General features: G+C 50.4%; 2 protein-coding genes and 1 long non-coding RNA gene across 9 annotated transcripts in view; 2 read left to right on the top strand and 1 right to left on the bottom strand.

Annotated features, from left to right (window-relative positions):
- The first annotated feature begins 16 nt into the window (after window positions 1-16).
- On the top strand, window positions 17-13,986 carry LOC123577197 (BRCA2 and CDKN1A interacting protein). 2 transcript variants are annotated; one of them, XM_045439208.1, is made up of 7 exons: window positions 17-431; window positions 4,884-4,958; window positions 5,821-5,901; window positions 9,942-10,031; window positions 10,652-10,839; window positions 12,129-12,303; window positions 13,531-13,986. In XM_045439208.1, exons 1-7 carry the CDS (start codon window positions 207-209, stop codon window positions 13,699-13,701), a joined length of 1,005 nt encoding a protein of 334 aa, XP_045295164.1. In that variant the 5' UTR covers window positions 17-206; the 3' UTR covers window positions 13,702-13,986. The 2 variants fall into 2 exon arrangements, with proteins under 2 accessions (XP_045295164.1, XP_045295163.1); XM_045439207.1 differs by having other exon boundaries at window positions 230-431; window positions 13,534-13,986.
- The window catches only part of DHX32 (DEAH-box helicase 32 (putative)), a 58,305-nt gene continuing 49,109 nt past the window's right edge, over window positions 13,960-23,155 (bottom strand). For 5 of the 6 annotated variants that reach the window (XM_045439201.1, XM_045439200.1, XM_045439199.1 and 2 more), the window contains 5 exons: window positions 19,910-20,101; window positions 19,078-19,227; window positions 17,395-17,582; window positions 15,390-15,571; window positions 13,960-14,314 (listed from right to left, as the gene is read on the bottom strand). In XM_045439201.1, coding sequence (XP_045295157.1) covers window positions 14,143-14,314; window positions 15,390-15,571; window positions 17,395-17,582; window positions 19,078-19,227; window positions 19,910-20,101 — 884 coding nt within the window. In that variant the 3' untranslated portion in view covers window positions 13,960-14,142. The other variant, XM_045439202.1, reaches the window with a different exon arrangement.
- Window positions 17,581-21,203, top strand: LOC123577201. Its single transcript, XR_006701754.1, has 2 exons — window positions 17,581-18,997; window positions 19,439-21,203. It is a non-coding gene; the product is annotated as an uncharacterized LOC123577201 (long non-coding RNA).

A 23,155-nucleotide genomic window follows, 5' to 3' on the forward strand; every position in this document is an offset into this window, starting at 1 on the left:
CGAGAAGGGTCGAACCACTGAGCGAAGGGGGTGGGGAGCGTTGTAGGGAGTAAGGGAGGATGGAGGCGGGGGAAGGAAATGCCAAAATAGGACTCCAGACTGGACTTGACTCCTAGGTATCAGGGCCGTGGAATCCAGCAGGGGCTCTGAGGTTGACACCGACTCAGCGCCGAGGTTCTTCGTGGTCTCTCACCCCCTCGACTTGCATGGGTGGGTCCGGTAGGGCGGGTTGGAGGGAGTTGCGCAGGCGCAGTGAGGCTGGTATCATGGCGTCCAGGGCCAAGCGGCGTGCTTTGAGTAGTGGGGCTCCGCGGGTTCCAGGTGTTCCGGTCCCGCGAGACGAGGAAGAAGAGGAAGATGAAGTGGAGGACGAGGACGAAGACGATGAAGACAGTGACGAAGAGGATGAAGACGACGAGAGCGTCCACGAGGTGAGAACCACAGTCGACCCCAGGTTGGTTTACGGCTGGGTTCAAACTTTCTGGTCGCCAAAGCCTTGTGACTGTGAGCTGCTCGGAGTAGCGACCTCCTGTACCTGAGGGTCTCTAAGCAGAAACTGGAGATGATAAACTAAGTCTTTTTGCACATGGCAGACACGGAAGTTATCTTCAGAAGTCCTACTCCGCCGGGTCGCCCCCCCCCCCCGCCCCCACCTCTTGGAGAAAACCCGCCGCGACCCTTCTCAGTGGCTTTTTTAAATTTAGTTCCAAAGCTAAAGCCCCAAACCCGCAGTAGACCAACAAGGGCCCGCAGTTTTTTTCTCTGCCCACCCTGCGGTCACTCCGCCCGGCTCTTGTTCCGTGGCTCACTCACAGCGGCCTTCTTTCCTTGAAGGCCTTCTGTCCGTTCTACCAAGACCCGTATCAGAGGCTGGTCTTCATCCTGCAGTGTTTTCCATCCTTGTTTAGATCTCCCCTAAACAGTGTTTCTGCCTCCGGGGCGTCTGACCTTGTCCCGTTCACCAAGTCCGGGTGATGGGTTCTCCTAGAACTGGGTTCCTGTGTTTCAGAATAGCTCCTACCGTGCTGCTGGACATTATAGGTACTTCATATCTGTTGAATGAGTAGTTAGGATTGAATGATTCTTAAGAGCACTGAATGCCCGATGGGTACCTAAAACTTAGTAACGCCCAAAGCAGAATTTGCATTTCATGCTCCGGCTTCTAACCTTTGCCCTCTTTCTATAAATGGCCCCCATATTCGCCAGTTGCTCTAACCCAGTAGTTTAATTCCTCCCTTTTGTCATCCTGCGTCCAGCTATCAGTAGATCCTGTTAGCTTTATCTTTGTATCCAGACGCTTTTCATCATTGATTCTCCAGCATCTTAGTGCACACTTCATCACCGCCTGCCTGGACTCCTTCAGTAGCTTTTTTCCATTCTTGTTCCTGAACCGTCTCTACACCTGAAGCAGGAGAGATCTTTTATTTATTTTTACAAGATACTAGGAATGCTAAGTACCATATTTTGAAGTTTATCTTTTTTTTTTTTTTTTTTTTTTTTTTTAGTAATCTCTAAGGCCACGGGGCTCAAACTTACCACCCCGAGATCAAGAGTCACATGCTTTTCCAATTGAGCCAGCCAGGCACACCCAGGGAGATCTTTTTAAAATGTAGGTCTCTTCCCTCTTCCTTGTTCAGAATATTCCAGTGATTTCCCATTTCATGAATAAGAAAATCAGAAAGGCAGCTTGAGTGGCCACAACAGAATAATCAAGAGTGGTGGGAAATCAAGTCAGAGATAAACATGAGTCAGAAGGGTGGATTCAGGGTTAGGGCTGAGACTGGCGTGGGTATATGATAAATCTTGAGTGAACAGAGCTTTCTCTTACGAATTAGCTCTTTGGCCCCTTGCCTTGAATGTGGTCTCACCTTTTTTCACTTAGAGCTTTAATTGGCTATTTTGCTAACTTTGGGTTGTAAAAATCAGTGCTTCTTGCGTTAACATGGATAATCTGTTGCACTCTGGTGGTTAAAATCATCAGTGTGGTAATCGTCATTGACATAGTAGTATAAGAAAATAGGCATTTTACATATACCATTGGAGTATAATTTGTTGCAGTGTCTTTGGAGGACAATTTGACAGTATCTATCAAAGTTTAAAGTTGTATGTATTCCCTGATTCAGTAATTCTACTTGTAAGAATTTATCTTCTGATAATAATGATAATACATGCTGTTCCAGGATCTGTATACGTTGTATTAACTCACTTAACGCTTATGTCAACTCTCTGAAGTTGGGAATTGTCACCATTTAAGACTGAGGACACGCAGAAAGTTTAAGACCTCACGTGTAGTGCAGTCTATGTAGGGGAAAGAAGAAACAGGAAATAAATTTGGTGATATGTTGAAAACTTCCTGAAAGATTAACTTACTATTGGTAGTGACCTCTCAAGAGTAGGAGTTGGGGGGTGGGTAATAAGAGTTCAAGCCCTAATCTCTGTGGTCTTTGTAGTGTTTACCGATGATCTGTATCACTTTTTTGACTGAAGAAATTGTAAGGCTTTCAGGGCAGTTCTGCACACTTAGTGGATAGAGTCCTTTATTTGGGGGGGGGGGGTGCTTTTAGTTTCTGAGATGTTCACTATCCACAGCTCATTACTGTGATGAAGAAATCCACGGGAATTATTTTGGAAATTCAAAATCTGCCTTAGATCTGTTTAAAAGGAAGGAAGTGTGTTTGTGTGTGTGTGTGTGCACGCGTGCACACACTCGTGGGCAATAAGCCCGATTTAAAAAGCAGAGTGATTGGCTTTGAGGCGGCTGGCAGAGATAGAAAGTGGGTATGCGAACTTCAGGAAACGGGTGGGGGTCCCGAAAAGATGAGAAGAGCGCTAGGCACGTTCAGTGCTCCCGGCCGTGTGGTTGGGGCTCTTGTTGGTGCTTATTCGAGACCCTCAGAGGGTAGCTTCAGCAGAAAGGGGAGTTTGGTAAGGGTGCAAGGGCATCTTAGACCTCCAAGGGCAGGAAGTAGCTGGGCTTCTGGGACCGGCTGGGGAGCCTGGGATGCCGTGGAGAACACGAAAAGTCTTTCACGTTTGTCTTTGCTTTACTGCTCTTTGTTGCATTCAAGATATTTGGTTCTTTTTCTGTTGTACGCCATATAGCAGAGAATAGAAAATATCAACAGCTTCTGAGATTTGTCGTATTTCGTCTTAATTCCAAATCCTGTCACTTGGGAGTGAGTGGCAGGGCTCTGTTTTACAAAGATGGCCGTTTGCCCTGAAACCTGGCGGTTGGGGAGGCCGTTCCCAGGGAAAGCGGTGCTGGGCACATAATCCATCGGGTATCTGTAGCAGTGGGGCGGCCAGTAATAGCCTGGGACAGATGTCTGAGGCTTCTGTCCACACGAGAAAATAGAAAACAACACCGGAAGGGTATTGTTTAGAGAAGTTATTCCTTTATAAGGAATACCTGACTAGTGATGAATTGTTTCGTGGTTTTGTTTGGAACACCCTCCTTCCCTCCGGGTTTTGCTGCTCACATCTGGCCGAACCTACCTCCGAGGGTCAGGATTTGACGTTTATAAACTGACCTTGATATCCAGCCCTTGGCAAATTTGAACAGCCAAGGGAATGCTTAAATATACGCACAGGCAGGGTGACTAGGCAAAAGCACGTGTGATTTTCCTCCGCGGCCTTCTCCGGCTAAGACCCAAATTCCAGAACCTGCTAAACTTGGAAGTATGTGGGAAAACACTATTTCATCAGAGCCCCCAAATAAGTGTGTCACTTAGCAGGCAGGGTATGACACAGGACTGACCTTGTGGCAGTTTTAAGTCTAAGCCTTCACACCAAAAACCAGGCCTGATGTTGTCCTTGTTTTGCAGAGGATCAAGGAGCCCAGCCACACACAGCTTCCTTTAGTCTCTTGCACTCACTCACTCACTCACTCACTCACCGATTTCCTCCTGCCTTGGGGCCTTGGCGTGTGCGGTTCTTGGTGCCAGGAACTCTTATCCTCATGCCCAGCTCAAGCATCCCTTCTTTTTTTTTTTTAATTTTTTTTTTAGTGTTTATGTATTTTTGAGACAGAGACAGAGTGCAAGTAGGGGAGGGGCAGAGAGTGAGGGAGACACAGAATCCGAAACAGCCTCCGGGCTCTGAGCTGTCAGCACAGAGCTGGACGCGGGGCTCGAACCCACGAACCGTGAGATCGTGACCCGAGCCGAAGTCAGTCGAGCGTCCCTTCTCTAAGGGAAGACTTTGTTACCTGTTTTCCAAGCTGTTACGGCACTGTGCACCTGTGTTTTATAGCACGGATAGCTGCAACCTCACATGTATTTGCATAAATGTTTTCTTCAAGTGTGTACATTCCCCCGAAACCGTACCCTCCACGAGGGCGGGACCATTCCTGCCTGCTTTGCTTACCTGTCCACCGTGAGTGCCTGGCACGGTGCTTGGTACGTGTGGCACTCGGTCAGTACCTGCCAGGAAAATGAAGCGTAGCCTCGGAGCCGTGGGCTGAACCAAACGGTAGGTCCTGCCAGGGACTTCTGAAGTGCTTGTGCTCTTCCCTCGCCCTTGCAGTCAGGTACATAATTTCTCCTTTGCGGCTGCTGCGGTGGTTTTCTGTGGGTCCGACTTGATCTACTTTGAAACTAGATCACTCAGTTTTTTGTTCCTCAGGCTTTTGTGTCAAATGAGGAGATAGTGTGAAGGTGCTTTGTAACCTGTGCAGATGGCAGTCGTGGCACTTTTCTTGCCTCCTTAAAGCTTAGGCAGCGATGACATTTTCTTTGCATCCTTTTTCTGGCATGTTCTGTAGATAGACATAGAGCCCAAAAGAATGGAGGGAGCAGGAGAAGAAAAATCTGCCAAGTAGAAAATAATGCCTGAATTATCTTAGGAAGTTATGTGTGATGACCTATTTTGTGTGTTATTTACAGGAAGTGAACGTTGAATTTGAAGCGTATTCCATCTCAGATAATGATTATGACGGAATTAAGAAGTTACTGCAGCAGGTATGGTCTCTGACTCCACACAGAACTTTGCTCTTCTGAGAAAATCCAGGCCATTCAAGCAACGCCAACTAGGTCAAATTCCGTCCTTTATTTTAGAATTCCGTTCCTATCCTCTGGACCCTGCAGAGGTTTTTTCCAAGGCTAACATACCCTGCTTTTGGCCTCATTAATATGTTAATAAGTATCTGTTGTGGTAAAATCTTTTCCTTTTCATGTGCTAATTACTTGAACAACTCTTCTGTTTTTCTCTAATTCACATCCAAACTTGGTGGGGTAGAAGTTTTGTTTTGTTTTTTAAGTTTGTTTATTTTTGAGAGAGACTAAGAGACTAGAGCAGGGGAGGGGCCGAGAGGGAGGGAGGGAATCCTAGCAGGCTCCACGCTGACAGCAGAGAGCCTGATGCGAGACTAAAACTCCTGAACCTCGAGATCGTGACCTGAGCTGAAGCAGGACGCTTAACCAGCTGACCCACCCAGGCTCCCCGGGGCAGAAGAATTCTTGCGGGAGAGTCTGTCCCGAGTGCACCAGCTGGTGCTACAAAATCCATGCTTGCTTCTGCTTCTAGCCTCCCTTACCCCGTTTAAGGTGGCTCCAGTGTCCTAGTCACATTCTTTGGCCGTATGTCCTCCTTCTCCTCTCTCTTTTCCCCTCTCTTGTCTTCTTCTCTCCCACACCTCCTGTATTACCACTGCCTCTTACATTTCAGTGCTTTTAGCTTGGATTCTCCTGGGATTTTCCTTTCCTCCTGGGTTCTCTTTGTGGTCACATCGTGGATATTGCATTATTTGAATGTGGGTATTAAAAGTTTTATTAAAATTTTTGCTTTGATTTTCATTTAAAGTAAGTATTTTTCTCCTTTTAGCTTTTCCTGAAGGCTCCTGTGAACATTGCAGAACTAACTGATCTCTTAATTCAACAAAACCACATCGGGAGTGTGATTAAGGTAAGCGGGACAGTTATGTTTGTTCTTATCAAATTAGTTCTTTGGCCTGTTAAGATCCTCCTGGTGTTTAGTTGGCAGGCCAGGGGCTCAAACTGGAAAGAGGTGTAACTTCAGGAAGAGAGACTGGTTAGAAGCCATTCTAGTAATTTCCAAGATTATTGAATGCAGGTACCCAGGAGTGGCAACAGACGGTGAGAGAAGGGGGTGATTCGGAGGGTGTTTGGGAGATGAGATGTGATGGGGTTTCGTGAGTGGCGGGAAAGGAGTCGAGGGTGGCTCCCAAGTGTCCGGCTCGAGCGACCGAGATTGCAAACATGGAGGAGGAGCAGGTCAGGAGGGAACGTGAGCTTGGGAGTGCACATGTCACGTTAGGTTTGCCTGTGACACCCGCACATGAGGTGTGAGCCTGAGACTTGGCCCCTCTTAGCAGATGGGCACTTGCCCGGGAGGGTGCGGGCAGACCCTGCTGATGCCACCGTTACTCCTGAGCAACTGGCAGGGCCTGCGGAGGCGCGTCCGGTGGGGGCGGGGGTGGCCTGGGAGGGAGCATTTGGGGGATGCGCAGCGGGAGGGTGAGTCCTGCCTGTGTGCCCAGCCCTTGGCGGTGCCTTCGGTTACCTGTAGCTGCCTAAGTGAAGTGTCCGCAGTTTAGTGTCTTAGAATAGTAGGTCGTCTGTGTAGCCCGTTTGGACAGAGTTCAGTGAGGACAGCACACACCTGCTCCGCGTCGCACTAACCCGAGAGGGTCAGCGGGGGCTGGAGGGTTCCCTTTCAGGATGGCCCATTCACACGACTCGCGGGTTAGTGCCGGCTGTCCACTGGGAGCCCGGCTGGGACTGTGGGCCAGGGGCCTCCCTTCCTCTCCAGGGCGGGCCCTATGGGAGTGGAGATGTGGCCGTTGGTGGGAAACATAATCGCTACAGCGACCTTAGCCTGTTTCCATTTCCATCTCTGAAAATGAGGATGGTGCCGGTCCCTCCTTCGGACGGTGGTGAGAAAGGAGCAGTGGCGTGTGGCTAAGTGCTGGAACGTCAGCCGTCACGGTCGCCTACTCTTTACCGTCTAGGTTATGGTGAAAAAATGGCCACCTGAGTCTGATGTACCCCTAACCACCTCACCTTTCGACATCTCCCTTCGTTTTCAAAGCCAAGGCTCTCGAAAAAGTTGGCACCCACAGCCTCTACTTCCTCTCCTCCCAAGCACCCCGGTCTGGCCTTTACCATCGGTGCTCCACTGACGTTCTGGAACTGTCGGGTAGGATCGCCGGCATCTCCGTCACTAACGCTCACGGCACTGAACGTAAAGGAAGTGAAAGGAACAGCACCTCCAGTAGCTTCCTTTTCTTAGAGCAGCGGGAAAGGAGACTCCCCACCCACGTGTCCTCCAGCCGAGGGGGGTCTGTAGGCGTGCTGACAACGCTGCCTCCGTCTTTGGTCCTCCGCCTTGTTTGCGCCTGCACAGTGACCTTTGGGACTGCGCGGTCTAGGCCCCGTGGAGGTTAACGTGCCCCCTGGCCGGAGTGCGTGAGGCCTTCTGATCTTCCATCAAGGGGCGCACGGAAGGCCCCGCTTTAGGTGACCGCCGTGTGACCTCCCCTCTGTGCCCCGGGCGCCGACAAGCTGTAGGGTAAGGTCCGGGCTTTGTGGAGAATGGCTTCACAGCGTGAGATTGTTCACCTGATCCCTCAGAAAGGAAGTTACCCAGAGCAAGACTCTGTAAGCGGTATGGAGTGGCTTGCTTCGGTTTTCCGTCTCGTGTGCCTTTTCAGTCTGGGGGATACGTTACTGACCCTCCTCTACCTTCTGACCCTGTCCTGTGACCTCCCAACAAGCAGTCGCTTTTATCCTTGACACCGCTTACTGTCAGTGATGGGATTCAGCCCTCCCCTGGATGATTTCACAAATAGCCCCATGGCTTCCGCAGAGATACTTGAGGTGTCCCAGGGACAGAGGTTTGTGTCCTGAGGAGAGGACTGCCCAGAACTTTCACTGGAGCCTCTGGGACTTGGGAGTTGATTTAGACTCTTCTAGAGAAGATGGTCTGTCTGTTGGGCTGTGGAGGGAAAAGGGCGGTGGCGGGGGAGGGCCATGAACTGCACTCGTGGGTTGTGTAGAGAGGCTCCACTTGTGGTGGAGTTGCTCAGGACTTAGGTGCTAAGAATTGTTTTGAACCAGGAGGCTTCAGGGGTGAAGGGAGGCATGGGGGGTGGTGGCTGTGAGCGGGCCAAGCAGATGGGGGGCTCTTGATGGGGGGGGGGGGACATGTGGAGGAGACCGAATGGGATTGGGACTCCAGCCCCACGAGAGGCACCCTCGTGTGACGTTGATGGTTGACGGCCTGTCGAGGAGGAACATTGAGCGTGCTCCGGGGAATGCTGACTGCTTATGAGCCCAGTGACCATTTGGGGGTTGTTTTTTTTTTTTTAAAGTAATTTTTGTGCTCAGTCTGGGGCTTGAACTCATGACCCCGAGGTCAAGAGTTGCATCCTCCTCCACCTGTGCCAGCCAGGTGCCCCCGTTTTGAGGATTTCTTAGGATTTGACACTGAAGGTTCCTTTTTCGTCCCCTGGCATTCCGTCGGTCAGTACTGCGTGTTTTGCCACGGTAGCTGGGAGACCTTGAAAAACGGTCTTGGGTTGATCTTAAGGGACCAAGGCTGGCATACATACTCTTTTCTTTCTTTCCCTCTCTCCTTCCTGACCAGACATGGCCGGTCCTCTCACGGGCTGTTAGTGCCCTGAGTTACCTTCTCAGTCTCCATTAGTGTATCCACGTGATTACCTGAAACATCTCTCACCTTGGCATATAGTTTTATTTCCTAGGCCTTTGAGGCCTTACCTGAGCCACAGCTCCCTTCCTTGTTCCCGCAGGAAGAAACCGGTGGTCATTTACAGCCCGGGTCCGCAGGCATGCGGGCCTTAAAGCCTGGTCGCCCCTTTGCCCGTCTCCTCCGCCCCGCTCAGCGGGGCCGGGCCCCTTTCAGTCACTGAGGTGTGACTTCCGGTGCCCACAGAGGCAGGTCCAGCTGTTCTCCACTCTCGCCCGGCGGCACCCTGCCACCGGCGGTGCATCTGCTCCCTCGGCCTCCCCTCTGTGAACCGGTCATGCTGAAGTGTGTGGCAGAGCCCTGTAAGCCCCTTCCCACGGGACAGTTTCCAGGACAGTGGGCAGCTGTGGGTCCCTGCTGTCCTTCCGGGGGAGAGCAGCAGCCTCCTTCTCATTTTGTTCAGCACATGGTCCCCAAGGACTCAGTCCGTGCCGGACCCCGCGCTCAGTACTGGGGATGCGCGGAGAGTTTGCAGCTTGAACAAGCAAACAAGCAGCGTGAGGCGGTCCGTGTGGAGGGCGCGCTGAGGCCGGCAGGGGAAGGGCCGTCATCGAGCCGGGAAGTGCAGGGTAGAGGCCGGCATTTCATTCTTAGTTCTCGGTTCTTAATTCATTTCCCTTCTGGCCCTTCCTCTCCCGCACGCGTGGTAGGTGTAAGTGGCACTCGGGCCTTGTCCTCCTTCACCGGGGCTCTGGAGTGTGGCTGTAGGTGAGCCAGTGTCGCTAGGGCTGGCTGCAGCCGGATTGCTTGGAAGACAGAGTGGCTTCTTTCAAGAGGCTTTAATTGTTCTGGGTTTTTTTTTTTTTCTTTCTTTTTTTTTAACGTTTATTTTGGGGGGGGATGGGGAAGGGGCAGAGAGAGAGGGAGAGAGAGAGAATCCCAAGCAGGCCTCTGTGCCGTCAGCCCAGAGCCTGATGCGGGGCTTCATCTCACGAACCGTGAGACCATGCCCTGAGCTGAAGTCAAAAGTCAGACGCTTAACCGACTGAGCCACCGTATCTAGCATGAAGAAACCTGGGGCAGGAAGGGATCATCCACGGTGTAAAACGGGAACAGAATCGAGGGAGGTGAGCTGGTAGGGCCACGGCCACACGGTGCTTAGCGTGCGATGCTTCCCTACGGTGACGACAGCCGAGGAAAGTTTGTGAAAACCAAAAGAGGACTTCGTATTCTGCTTTTCCCAAACATACAACTCTCATTGCTTTTTCAAACAGCAAACGGATGTTTCAGAAGACAGTGATGACGATGTGGACGAAGATGAGATTTTTGGATTCATAAGTCTTTTAAATTTAACGGAAAGAAAGGTTAGTTTCACTGGATGACTGTTCATTAGGCCGAAATTGCTTGTATTTAACACACGATGATAGTTTTTTATATCAGATAGCGATGCTATAAGGGTATGTGCCCTTGTGAAATCTCACTGTAATCTTTTTTTAATACGAAAGTGTCTGTGTTACGAGTAATCTATGCCGCTTAGGGCCTTGAGTCCCTGTGGCGTAGAGAACCATCGGGCACTGGTGGCCTGGTGTCGGTACCGACACGGGATCCGATGGCGCTGCTGTCCCTGCGGCCCTTGCTTTGACTGTGAGGCTTCGTTGCTTCCTGCCGCGGAGGGCGCTTCATCACCTTCGCTTGGGTTTCCATCCATCTCTTTGTTGGCGGGAGTTCTGGCCAAAAAGGGAAAACCGGCTGTTTACGGAATCAGGTGCAGGTTACACTTCACCCTCAGGTTTTAGATGGACTGGAGTTGCCAGGCCAGTGTGTGTGTGTCCGCGTGCCCCTCTCTCACCGCTGCTCACGGCCGGTACGCAACCCAGGTGGCGATGCTTCCGCAGTCAGCACTGAGGAAGTGTGGGAAACCGCCTTTGCCGTGAGACAGAAGTCACAGCTCTCACTGTCACGTCGCCTCGTCTTTGCTTTGCAGGGTACGCGGTGTGCTGAACAAATTAAAGAGTTGATCCTGAGCTCCTGTGAGAAGAGCTGTGGGAAGAGCTCGGTTGAACAGCTGGACGCGCTTTTCAACGACGCCTCCAAGCCCGTGGGCTTTCTGCTCAGCGAGAGGTTCATTAACGTTCCTCCTCAGATCGCGCTGCCCATGCACCAGCAGCTCCGGTAAGAGACCGGGCCGCGCGCCTCCGCACGGTTTTTCCCCGGTGGGTTCGGCAGAGCGATGCCAACTGTGTGTGTGGGGCGGGGGGCAGCTGGAGCGGCCAGAGGGGAGGCCGTGTCCCGCCAGCCCTTGATTACTTGTGGCCGTAGTCTGAACGGCCTTACGAGATTGACGGGGGTACAGGAGCAGCTCGTGTGGCCTTCTTACCCGTTGGACTAAGGTTTCCCCCCTCTTCCCAGATTTCTGTAGCATGGATGAGGTGCCAAGCGATACGCCAGTGACGAAAACTGGGTACAATTCCTAGATTCCACAGGGACGATTTGTAACTAAGGAAGCGGTCCCGACACCGTGTGTCTAGCTTCTCAGGGTTTGTTGCTGTTGTGTTTTTATATTATGGGCGGGGGTTATGTTTCCACCATTTTAACCGTAAGCAGGGCTCAGGCTCGGGACTGACTGGACCTTGAGGTAGAGCGGGACGGAAATACAGACCGGCCCCCGTGCCGCGCAGACGCCCCTGCTCCGGGGCCACGGCGCTCGGGCGCTCCCGGCGGTGCTTGGTAGGAAGGGAACTGCCGGCCACGAGGACCCCCAGCTGCCGTGCGACGGGCTTCTGCCGCGTGTCCTTTGTTGCGCTTCGCCTTTTTTCTGATCCGCTGGAGCTCGTGTTTGTTTGGTTTCACGGGAGGGTGATCTCCCTCCTGATCCTCTGTTAAGGAAAGCCAGAGGCTTTCCATCTTTGTTCAGCCAGATGCAGAGGGACATTGTGTAGTTTCCGGAAGGAAAAAAGATTTAGGCTGCATTGCCACTCCACAGACTACTCTAGAATTTAGGGCACCTGTGTCCTACCGTGCCCTTTGTGCAGCAGGTCGGGAGTGAGTTCCAGACTCTAGTGCCGGGAGCCTGGTAGTCACCTGCTCCGAGGGCTTTGGTTATGGCTCTGTGCCTTTGTGGCTTTTTGTCAAATATCTGTCCTTAAAAACGCACGTTCTTACATGTTGACGTCGAGTGAATTTGAGACTCGTTATTTACCGTGTATCCACAACTCACCATCATCTGACTCATCAGACTACTTACTATAAAACACTGCTGTAATTAACAGAAAGTGCAGTGGACTTCAGAAATAACACTCGGTGCTTTAGAAGTGTCCAGACCTAACGTCGGTTCATTAAGCCTGTGTCAGACACGACAGAACCCACCGAAGAGGCCTGACTGCTTTTCTCTGTGCTCTGGTTCGTGGATTTCATGGATTTCAGCTGACTCAGCAGGCAGACCTCTGTGTTACACCTTTTAGGAAAGAACTGGCAGAGGCACACAGAACGAACAAGCCGTGTGGAGAGTGTTCCTTCTACCTTCTGATCAGCAAGACGTTTGTGGAAGCTGGAAAAAACAATCCTAAAAAGAAATGGAGCAGCCAAGAGAAAGATGAGTTAATGTTTGCAAATGCAGAGGAAGAATTTTTCTATGAGGTAAGACTGGCCTGTTTTCACCTATTCATTTAGATGTCAGTAAGGATCTTCTTGACAATAAGCAGGATTTGTTGCTCTCCCATTCACGTCAAAGTCCTTTGAGTATGGCCACTCTTCCTCCATACTGGCAGCAGCTGGCAGCTAACACAGGGCCTACACCTAGTAGGTTCTCAACAGGTTAAGTCGCCAGCCCCCCCCGCCCCCCCGGCCCTGTTGGTGACGAGCCTGGGGAGGAAAAAGCCATGAACGCTCAGTGGTGGTCAGGCACTTACAATATGCTGACCAGAAGATGTTTAGTTCTAGAACCACTCCGTGAGGCAGACGTTAGTCCTGGTTTACAGATGGGGACGTGGAGTCCGAGGGAGATGGGAGCCATTATCTGAGTCACGCAGCTGGTGGATGTGGAAGCTGGGGCAGGCCCATTCTCCGCCATGATGGCTCACACACTTCTCCCTGCCCTCAGTCCTGGATGTCCTCCCGCTTTTGGGCTTTCTGGCACTTTCTTCCTGTAAAGGTATATTGTGCTACGATGGACCACCAGACACCAGAGAACATGCTTTCTCACCCTGACCTCGTCTCAATGTTGAATCTGAGGGGTAGCTTACTTTCCTGGATTAGAGGATATCTATCGCTATTAAAAAGACGCCCACTAAATACTAAAACACTACCAGATTCAGCACTGCCCTGGTTTTTCAGGAATAAATAGTGAAAATGTTTAGGCCTAAGCAGCACCTTAGATTGTTTCAGGGAAGTATGTATGTATGGTTGGTTTAAGATGGCCTGGTTACGCAGACTTCCCTGTCGTCACACGACAGCTTTATGCCAAGGGAGCAGCCAGGACCGTGAGGAGAGACCAGTGTCTGAAGACCATGCTCATTAATTGTCAGATGTTAGGAGTCTTTCTTTCACTTTGCTGTTGCAAGATTATTTTGAGAATCAAATGAGATCATGAATACGAGCAGGATTATAAATGATGGTGGCAGTACTCTCACTTCGCTGCCGTTCCCCTCATCGCGATGGGGCACCACTCTCCTCGCTCCTCCTGTAGGTTAGGAATTTGGTAAGCATTTTGTAACTTCTGCCTGACTGCCCCGTCTGAGCTATTTCTGTGTTCTACTTCCGTTCGCCGTCATTCTTAAACATGTACCAAATGCTATTCCTGGCTGCCACGTAAATGAGTTTTGCCTTTAGGTTGGCTGAATTTTTAACTTAATATATTTGCTTTAGAAGGCAATCTTGAAGTTCAACTACTCGGTGCAGGAAGAGAGCGACACCTGTCTGGGAGGCAGGTGGTCCTTTGACGACGTCCCGATGAAGCCCTTGCGAACTGTGATGTTGATTCCAGGTGACAAGATGGACGAAATCATGGGTAAACTGAAAGAGCATCTCTCTCTCTGACCCGTTTCCCATGGGCAGCAGGGGGCTGGTTTTCGTTTTTGTAAAATTACCAGAAAACAGCTCAGATTTACTGAAAAACTCATCACTTTATTCAGATTAAGGTCCTCTACAAAAAAGTAGGGTTCTGTCACCTGTGTCTGTGACACATTTACAAAATAGCTTTTTTCAAAAAAAAAAAATTTGGTCGAATTACGAATGGTTGATGAAGAGCTTTTCCAGTAAGAAGGAAAACGTGGAGTAGTAATTTAAAGAACTCAATAAAAACTTGCATTTTTTATTTTTAAATAATGTACAAAGTGTAACTCTTTTCGAGACTCTCTTGTGTGGGGTATGATGTCCGTATTCAAGTTGAAGGTCCTCACCTTGCTCCAGTGGATCAGCCGTGCGGCCCGGCTGGGGTACTGGCTACACAGCACGCTCTAAGGGGAAGGTGCAGACGAGTCACTGCAAGGCGCACCTTTGCTCCGCGGTTTCTGGGCACTTCTCACACATGTTCTGTTCCTTCTTCATTGTTGACATGGGTGATAGGTGATCCATCACCTGGTGTAGAATATCCTTACTCTCACTGGGAGGCAGGTTACTGAAATAGTATTGTGGTGCCAGTTGCATAAATCTGTGGAAAACAAAGAAATGAGACTCCTTTCTTCTTTGGTGAGAGATACCAAACGTTATGAGTGGGTCCTTCCCACCCCCGGAGAATCTACTTGTGGAACTGCTATTTAATTTGAACTCCTCAGTCTCAGTCTGCTTTTGGAGAGTAGATACTTGCTGTGGTATGCAGGGAACCAGTCCGGCTGCATTTCTAGAATCTCTTCTCTAGGGTTATGCCACACCGTGGAAGACGCCCACCGCTAACCACCAGGGGAAACCCGTACTCGCCCTAAGACCCATCGTCACAACACGTCACATCAGGTGTTTGGGGAGCACTCTGGGTGAGTAAGAGAGGGAGTATCTTTGCCTCTTCCTCTTATTAACTGATGCCACTCCGTACCGAGCCACTGGCTACTTTAGGTTCCTGCCTCGCACGTCACTCTGTCTGGGTCCAAGTGTACGTTCAGGTGGACCCAGCATCTGCAGTAGCACCCGGGAGAGGATGCTACTCCTGCTTAAAACTCTCTAGTCGGTTCCTACTGCACTTAGGATAAATTCCAAACGCTCGTGTGGCCCGGAAGCCCTCCACCTCTGGTACCTGCCCGTCTTTCACCTCCCCCCTTCACCCCTTCCTTCCCCACCAGCTCCGGTCTTGGCACATCCGTTCTGAGCGGTGGCTAAGCCGTTCCTCCTCAGGTTTCCGCCTGCAAACACTACTTCTCTGCAGCTTTTTGTTCCTCTTAAGATACTTTATACTTTGTTTTGTACTTCTACACTGTATTCTTTTTTAAATTTTTTTTTAAAGTAATCTCCACACCTAACGTGGGGCTCAAACTCATGACCCCAAGATCAAGAGCTGCATACTCCACCACGGAGCCAGCCAGGCGCCCCTCTGCACTGCATAGTTTATGCTGTGTTCTCAAAGGCAGGAACGTTTAGATAATCATCCACAGAGACCTGCCATTAGGAAGTACTCTCCATGGAAATTCAGATTGGTGCCAGCATAAACTTCTACCTGAAAATGTAATAAAAAACTAAATTTGTCATCTACTCAAGTAGGAGTTCAAAAGAACCCCTCTTTTGTCCATTAAACTTACAGTTCAGGAGAGATTTCTGAGGTAATCCTGATGTAGTTGTTCTCTGCTATGCTGAACTTGTGGAAGAGAACCCACTCTGGCATCTTCTTGGTGATGGAGTAACCGGACCGGGGGTGCAGCTGGGCAACCTGCTTGTGGGTCAGCATCAGGTAGTTACCCGATCCGTCCACATCCCGAGCAATCTACAAGGCAAAGGTTTTAAGAACAAAGACTTTGTGTTAATATGGAGATTGACAGACAAAAATGTTTTCTTTTAAAGATGCCTGACTATTTTGGGGTGCCTGGGTGACTCAGTCGGTTGAGCATCTGACTCTTGGTTTCAGCTCAGGTCATGGTCTCAGGGTTCATGAGTTCGAGTCCCATATTGGACTCTGTGCTGACAGCATGGAGCCTGCTTGGGATTCATATTCTCTCTCTCTCTCTGTCTCCCCGCCTTCCTCTTCTCTCCCTCTCTGCCCCTCCTCCACTCACTCTCTCTCCCCTTCAAAATAAACTTAAAAAAATCTTTATGTAAAATAATTCCAAAGTCTTTCATATAAAACAGTGAAAACTACAAATCTGCCACCCAAGTTTCCTATTTTCAGATCTAAAAAATAAGCCAAAACTGTGTTTTGCCCAAAACTTTGAGACAGTGACGATACTAACTTTAGTATGGGCAGGGCAGTAGGTGAAAGACAGCAGTGCTACAAATGTTACATGTTTGGGTCAAGGAGTAACCTTGCCACGTGACAGGCAATGTACTCAAACGTCAGGTGTTTTGTGCCGATGTTCTAGCTCATCTGACACAGTAACGCTGATGTAGGGCCTTTTCCCACACAGGTGAGGAAATACACGTTGAAGTGCCGTGTTTTTTTTTCTTTATGAAGAGTAGAGTTTGAGTGGAAATACCCCAGTATTTCTCTTACTATGATGGGAAGAGCATGCTTACACCTGTAACGTGCTGTAATTTAGGGGAGCTACATTCAGCAGCCTTCATTTTGGAAAAGAAAGAAATGAGATGTTATCTTTATTTCTTTGTTGGGTATTAGTATCGCCCGTTAAATATGAACTAATTTGTGGGGCGCCTGGTGGCTCAGTCGGTGAAGGGTCTGACTTTGGCTCAGGTCATGATCTCATGGTTTGTGAGTTGAAGCCCCACGTCGGGCTCTGTGCTAACAGCTCTGTGCCTGGAGCTTGCTTCCCATTCTGTGTCTCCCTCGCTCTCTGCCCCTCCCCCGCTCACGCTCTGTCAAAAAATGAAAAAACGTCAAAAATAAAATATGAAATTTGCAAACTGGTGAAGTGAGGGACTGTGTCTGATGTTCAGCCAAAAAGTGTTTTAATAACTTCCCCTCTGTAATGAAGAAAGACCTTTTGTCCTTTTGGACCAAGTGAACATATTCTGTCTTGGTCCTTCAGTTCCCTCAAGAAAATGTATATTTAAATATTAAATCTTTAGTAACCTAGAGGCTTCTCGGTTTTATTTTACTTTTTTTTTTTTTTTAATGTTTATTATTTGTGAGACAGAGACACAGCATGAATGGGGGAGGGTCAGAGAGAGAGGGTGCCACAGAATCTGAAGCAGGCTCCAGGCTCTGAGCTATCAGCACAGAGCCCGACGTGGGGCTTGAACTCAACGGACCGTGAGATCATGACGTGAGCCGAAATCAGACGCTCAACCGACTGAGCCACCCAGGTGCCTCTATTTTACTTTTTTAAATAAAATTTTATTTGAGAGAGAGAAAGAGCCTTCACGCATGTGTGCAGGGGAGGGGCAAAGAGAGGGAGAGAATCCCAAGCAGGCTCTGTGCTGTTAGCGTAGACCCCAGCGCTGAACCCACGAATGGTGAGATCATGACCTCCAAATCAAGACTAGTATGCTCAACTGACTGAGCCACCCAGGTGCCCTGGTTTTCGGTTTTAAAGTTAACATCAATCAAAGAATCATCCTAAGTGAGAGATTCCTAACAGAATCATGGGAGATTTTGTAAAGACCCACCCCGAAGACGGCCCTCCCCGTTCTCACCTGCATGAAGTAGCCGGACAGAAGAGCTTTCTTTATGTTCAGAGCGTTTTCCTTGGAGCCAAAAGCAGGTTCTGCGCAGGGAAGCTCGATTCGCTTGACAATTTCTAAGAGTTCAGCTCGGATGACATCTGCCATCCTGAGTGCACAGCAGTTGAGGAAGTAATCGTGACACCACTTTTCAACACAGTCTGGGAGGGAAAGAGGAGTAAAAGAAATGACTTGTCATAAGCTGGAAGAGCCCAGGCCAGGAACAAGGCATGATCTCCGTGTCCTCTGGACTCCTCCCCTAAAGAGGTGGTCACCTAAGTGACTGGGAGGGAGGCTGCGGTGGTTCCGGGACCCCGGCGAGCTCCATGAACCGCATGCTGCTGGCACTGACCAGTGAGGGGGTCACCCTTCGTCTGCAGCTCTGAAGGGGCACAGGAGGCTGGCCCCGACTGACACCCGTCTTGTGTACACGGCAAGGATGTACGAGGCCCCAACGTCTGATCCAACTAAGGAGAAAAGCGTACGGTAGAAGTCCCCTGAGCCGTGAAACTCTCTCTGCAGGTTTATAAGAAAAGGATCACTACTGGGCCGAGTTGGAAATCGTGGGAAGCTCACCTTCCTGCCCTAGCTGCAAATTTGTATTAGAGTTCAGTCACCTGTTCAGTGTGAAGTTCTTTCGTGCCACCTGCAGTCACTTAGGGTGGATCCGGCATTCTGCCTTGCCCTGCTGGTGCCCCCGGCCTTGGCACAGTGGGCAGAAGAGCCCGGCCGTGCACTCAGGCCCACTCAGCACAAGAGCACGTACTTGGGCAAACAACGGCCACCCACCCCCCTTGCTCTCAAAAGAGGCCACCAAACTCCCCGTATCTTTTCTGGCTCCACCGACAACTTTTTCCTGTCAGCTGTGAAAAATGAGTCCCCCACTGTACAGAATTCTGCCATTCAAGCGACTGTCCTGTCTTCCAGTTCACTTCCTGTCCTATCGGAGCAAAGGAGGTATAAGATGCTTCATGGAAAACGAAGGTCCCCTTGCAGGAAGGAACTCACCGGCTGCCTTCGGGGGCCCAGCCTTCACCACACCGCCCTGGCCTGTCGGCCCCTCGGGCTCCTCTTCCTGTCTTTATTAATGCCGAGCACTGGAGTCGCCCACGTATGTGTTTCCAGTTCCCTTTCCACTGGGTCCCTCTCCTGGAAACCCACGCACTCGTCCTTTCACATCAGGACTTCTGCCTCCGCTTTCACACGCGCCTTTCTGCTCTTTGCACAACTCCCCTCCCTCCTTGACCGACCTGTGGCCTGGTTCTCTTCTCTGGCCTCCTGCGGCACACCTGTCTACTCTTCCTGTTATCTGGAGCAGGGATCTGTTCGGCTTTGTTCTCCACATCTGCCTTCTCTCTCCATCTAGTGAGTGTGCGAGTCAGGGAACACACAAAGCACAGCTCTGACCCAGGGCACTGAGAGAGAGCAGTGCCCTTCTCTCCTCCCTGCACCCTGGAGGACGGGAGCTGTGCTGTGCAAGACTCTGGGTCCCCATGTCATCGTGCCCAGGCACAGCAGCCAGTGCGTTTAGGGACTCGGGCGCCATCCGCTAAGTGACCAGCAGGGCTGGAGAAGGGTGAGTTACCAGCTCGGTTTTATTTGGGGAGGGAAGGGTGGAAACGAGTAGGTTTCTCAGAATCGCGAGCATTCACTTACGTTCACTGGTGGAATTCAGAGCCGTGTCCTGGTAGGCTTTGTAAATGTTGATGAGGGTAAAGTGATCTCCTTCAGGATGTAAAAATGTCTTCCAACAAGTCAAGGCAGCCTCCTCAGCTCCACGCGGCAGATTAGAAAAGCAATTGGGAGCTTTAAGACACAAGAGGTCACGAGGTCAGCAACCCTGGAGCCGCTTCATGACCTTAGCACAACGCAGAGGGAGGGGCTCACCACTGTGTGCAGAACCGCTCCTGTCTGCTTCCCTGAATAAAGGTTATTCTTGCTTACTTAGAAGTCAAAGGGATGTAGGGTGAGTTCTCATGAATGTGTCTCTCTCCCTTTTCACGTTTGCTTCTCGCAGGTCTGGTTAGCAGAGTTAACAGCCTGCTGGTATTGCCATCAGAGCAGGGGCACCCGAGACGCTTCGAGGGCAGTGGCTAGAACAGGATGGGAACTTTGAGGTCTAACGCGGCACGGCCTATGGCCTGTTCTGCCAGTAGAAGAATGAACTAAAACCTATAAACCAAGAGGAATGAAGGTGGTAGGAAATAAAAGAAACACCTAATTCTTTGGAGGAGAACTCTCCCAGCAATGCATTTTTACTTCAATGTCTGATTAAGAAATTCACTGGGGTTTGATGGATTTTTTCATATCAAGATAATCCTTATAACTTTCTACCTTTCAAATCTAGTAAAATACTTCATTATCACTTCAAAAGGTGAAATGGATTACTGCCTCCGTTAGGTACTTCATAAAATACTTCAAACGGACCTCATTTAACTCTGTCCCCGGGAAAGCCTCACAACGTGGAAGAACAGCCCTTCAGGGGTACCTGTCACCATGGCGGCGATCGTCAGCATCTCCTCTACGCAGTCGAATTCACAGGACGCTAAGATCGACTTTGAGAGTTGGGGGTCAAGAGGAAACTCCGACATGATGATCCCAAACTCAGAGAGATTCCCGTCATTGTCCAGCGCCGCCAGGTAGTCCAGGTCTTCCAGAGCCTGCATCAGACTTTCTGGCGCTAGCAAAGAGAAAAGCAGCAGCAGCTTATGTCATCTACAGCCAAGAGGGCGTAACGTACTGGACTTCCCTTCCCGCACGAAACAACCCTTCGGGGCAAAATATGTGAAACAACCATTTATGAGACAACGGACGTCAAGCCGTGAAGGACAGCGATTCCTGAGAGGGGGACACCAATGAAGTGAGCCCCGTGGCTGCCCAGCTTAAGGCCTGGGGAGAGTTTCCCGCCTGCAGTGCCAGCGGGGACCCAGGTGGGGCCCGCCAGACTCCCTGAGTTATAAAGATGGTGCTGAGCGTGTGGGGAGACTCAGGCGGCCAGGGCCTGCAGGTGGGGGAACACCTGACAGGAGAGAGCCATAGAGAGACAGGACTCAGAAGATCTCTGAAAGGTCCCCTCGATGCATCGGCAGAGCACGTGTAAGAAACTACGTCAGGCCGCAACAAGAACCATCCAGACGATTAGACGGACAGTGCCTGATGCTCACACGGGATCTAGGATACTGTCCACTTCTACCCACTGGGCTGGGAAACCTCACAACTCGGGCCCTCGGCAGGAGACAGGGAAGAGACGAACTACCCCCCGGACGTGCACCGCTCCACTCCGTCGAACAAACAAAACCAGGATCTGGAAGGATCATCCTGCAGCCAGGATAAAGGTCAGGCATATTTATAGGAACACAAAATATCCAATACCCAACACAGCAAAGTGCACAATATCTAGCATCTGATAAAAAATTACGAGGCATGAAGAACAGGAAGCTCCAGTCCCATAATAAAGAGAAAAATTAACCAAATGAAACTGACCCAGGACTCGGATGACAGAAATAGTAGACAAGGATGTTAAGAGCTATTTGCCAGTGCACAGAACGACAGAAGGCTGATTTTCTCTGTATCTATGTTTCCCCTTTAAGTTTATATAACGTCAGTAATGGTGTGTTCATTATATATGCTTCATCTCCACCAAAAAAGATAATCCACCTATTCAAAACAAGGTATTCTTGCCCTTGTAGAATAAGATTATATTAATAAAAAGTACATGTGTGTTTCACCTGTCTAGTAGGTGACAAAGCAATAAAAGCCACAGAAAGAAGCAAATCACACAGTATTAAGCTGCTATCATGTTCTGTCCCCGAAATGGAAGGATTTTTGAGCACGACTGGATAGCTTTCCTTTGTCTGAACTCCAGCACGTGCCCACTGAGCAGGAGACAGACCGTGGGGACCTGAGAGGCAATTTTAACCTACTGGCATCAGGGAGTTCGAGGTAACAGTAAAAATTTCCTCATTTGCTGTTCAAACACTGCTAAGCTACCTGTCAGAATTTCAGGCAAGTCGCGTGACTCAAAAGCCAGTCCATGACCAACTCGGATTTGATAACGCCCCCTCTTTTCTAACGAGACAACGCTGAAAACACCAGGAGACACTACTGTGGGTTTTGGCAAACAGCTCGCTGCGGCTGCCCACGGTTCAGCGCGTCTCCAGTCCTTTCACTGCAGAGCAGAGCAGGTGACGGGCCTGCTCTTGGCCTGTGCCACCCGGGCCGCAGGCAAAAGCAGTGGCCCCAGCGAACGTGCCCGGACCTGACACAGGTTGGAGCAGTTTTCATTCCCAGCTGGGAGAAGAGAAGTTGAACTTCCCTGTTGGTTTGGAACTCCGTCACTGAGACTGACTGCGGAGCACAGCAGGGCTGCCCAGGAGGTCCCCCACCCTCCCTGGGCCCTGACGCCTGGGTACCGCACGGAGCCCTGGCATGCTTCTCATCCGTTCTTGGGGACCCCCAGGCAAAGAGGAGACCTCGAGAAGACGGTCCCGGGAAGGAAACATGGGCTGTTGAAGGAACAAGTCCGAGGGTTCTGTCAGTGAGCCATGAGATGGAGGAACAGCTGACTTGCTGGAGGAGGTACGAGAAGTGGGAAGGGAAACAAGCCTCGCAGATTAAATGCAGCTGGAGGCGTGAGGAGCTCACTTAGTTACAGAGAACGGTGTAGGAACAGTTTCTATAAATCAGCAACACTGGTGCGTTGTACGTTACAGGACCTTCAGCAACTGTCCCTGTAAGCATCTGGCTTCACGACCAGGCTCTGTCCCCAAAGGGCAGTGCTCGTCCCTGTTTTTATGCCCTGTGGTGGAGGCTGCACACGGGATTACCGGCAGAAATGACTTCTCAATTCTGCTCCCACCCTCACACCAGAAAAAGGGTGTTCCTGAGGCTTGATCATATTAGAAGCAACAAGTTAATGAATGTAGATTTTACAGGTGGAGGAACTAATAATGAACCGAGTAGAATTTGCCGATATTGCATTCCACACTTTAAGACCTGTCCCCAGTGTGGCTCCTAAAATTGTCTTAGCTAAAGATCAGGCTTAGAAGAGGCTCTTTATGGCAGTGTCGCTTAAGTGTGACCCATGGGAAATACTGCTATCAGGTGTCTCGGGCAGAACAGGGCAAGGAGCCTCTCCTGGTAAGCGGTCCCCAAAGCCAGGGCTGGTCCCTCTCCTCCCCCCATACTCCTTACCCTGCTTTCTATCCGGTAAGGATATAGCATCAAAGTTCAATCGGAGTCATTAGAATTGGAAAGGATTTTCGATACAGGGTGGCCTCCACTGGTAAACGGAAGAGACCCATTTTCAATGCCACACCCACTCCTTTCTGGCAGGAGCCGAGGTCCTCTGTACCCAGCCTTGCTGTGGCCGGGGCTTTTGGGCAACGGCAGTGCCCGCCTGGCACCGTCTGCAGCACGAGGCGGGGGTGGCCCGGCCCCTCCAAGCTGACCGAGCTGTGCACTCAGACTTCTCGCACGCCCCCTCTGCCCCGACCGTGCCGTGGAAGGAGACCCAGACGAGACAGCCACGGGCACCTCCGTCACTGCCACCCTGGCACAAGCCTAGGGAGGCTGCTCTGTTGGCTGTTTGCTGATTGTCATCCTTTGACACTCAACTCATTCACTCACTTCTCCTAAGCCACTCATGGCTTCTCGTGCTTCTGGCACTTGCAAGGCCCTGGGGGCAGGTACACACATGGACGGGCTCAATCGTGGCCTTCCAGAACTGGCGGTC

The sequence above is a fragment of the Leopardus geoffroyi genome, chromosome D2, assembly GCF_018350155.1.
Source record: "Leopardus geoffroyi isolate Oge1 chromosome D2, O.geoffroyi_Oge1_pat1.0, whole genome shotgun sequence".
Taxonomy (NCBI): domain Eukaryota; kingdom Metazoa; phylum Chordata; class Mammalia; order Carnivora; family Felidae; genus Leopardus; species Leopardus geoffroyi.

Bases quoted from the DNA above. Each gene is read 5' to 3' on its own strand.
- LOC123577197 (XM_045439208.1), top strand. From the start codon at position 207: ATGGGTGGGTCCGGTAGGGCGGGTTGGAGGGAGTTGCGCAGGCGCAGT. The intron at 432-4,883 runs GTGAGAACCACA...TGTTATTTACAG, and splicing joins ACGACGAGAGCGTCCACGAG to GAAGTGAACGTTGAATTTGA. The intron at 12,304-13,530 runs GTAAGACTGGCC...TATTTGCTTTAG, and splicing joins AGGAAGAATTTTTCTATGAG to AAGGCAATCTTGAAGTTCAA.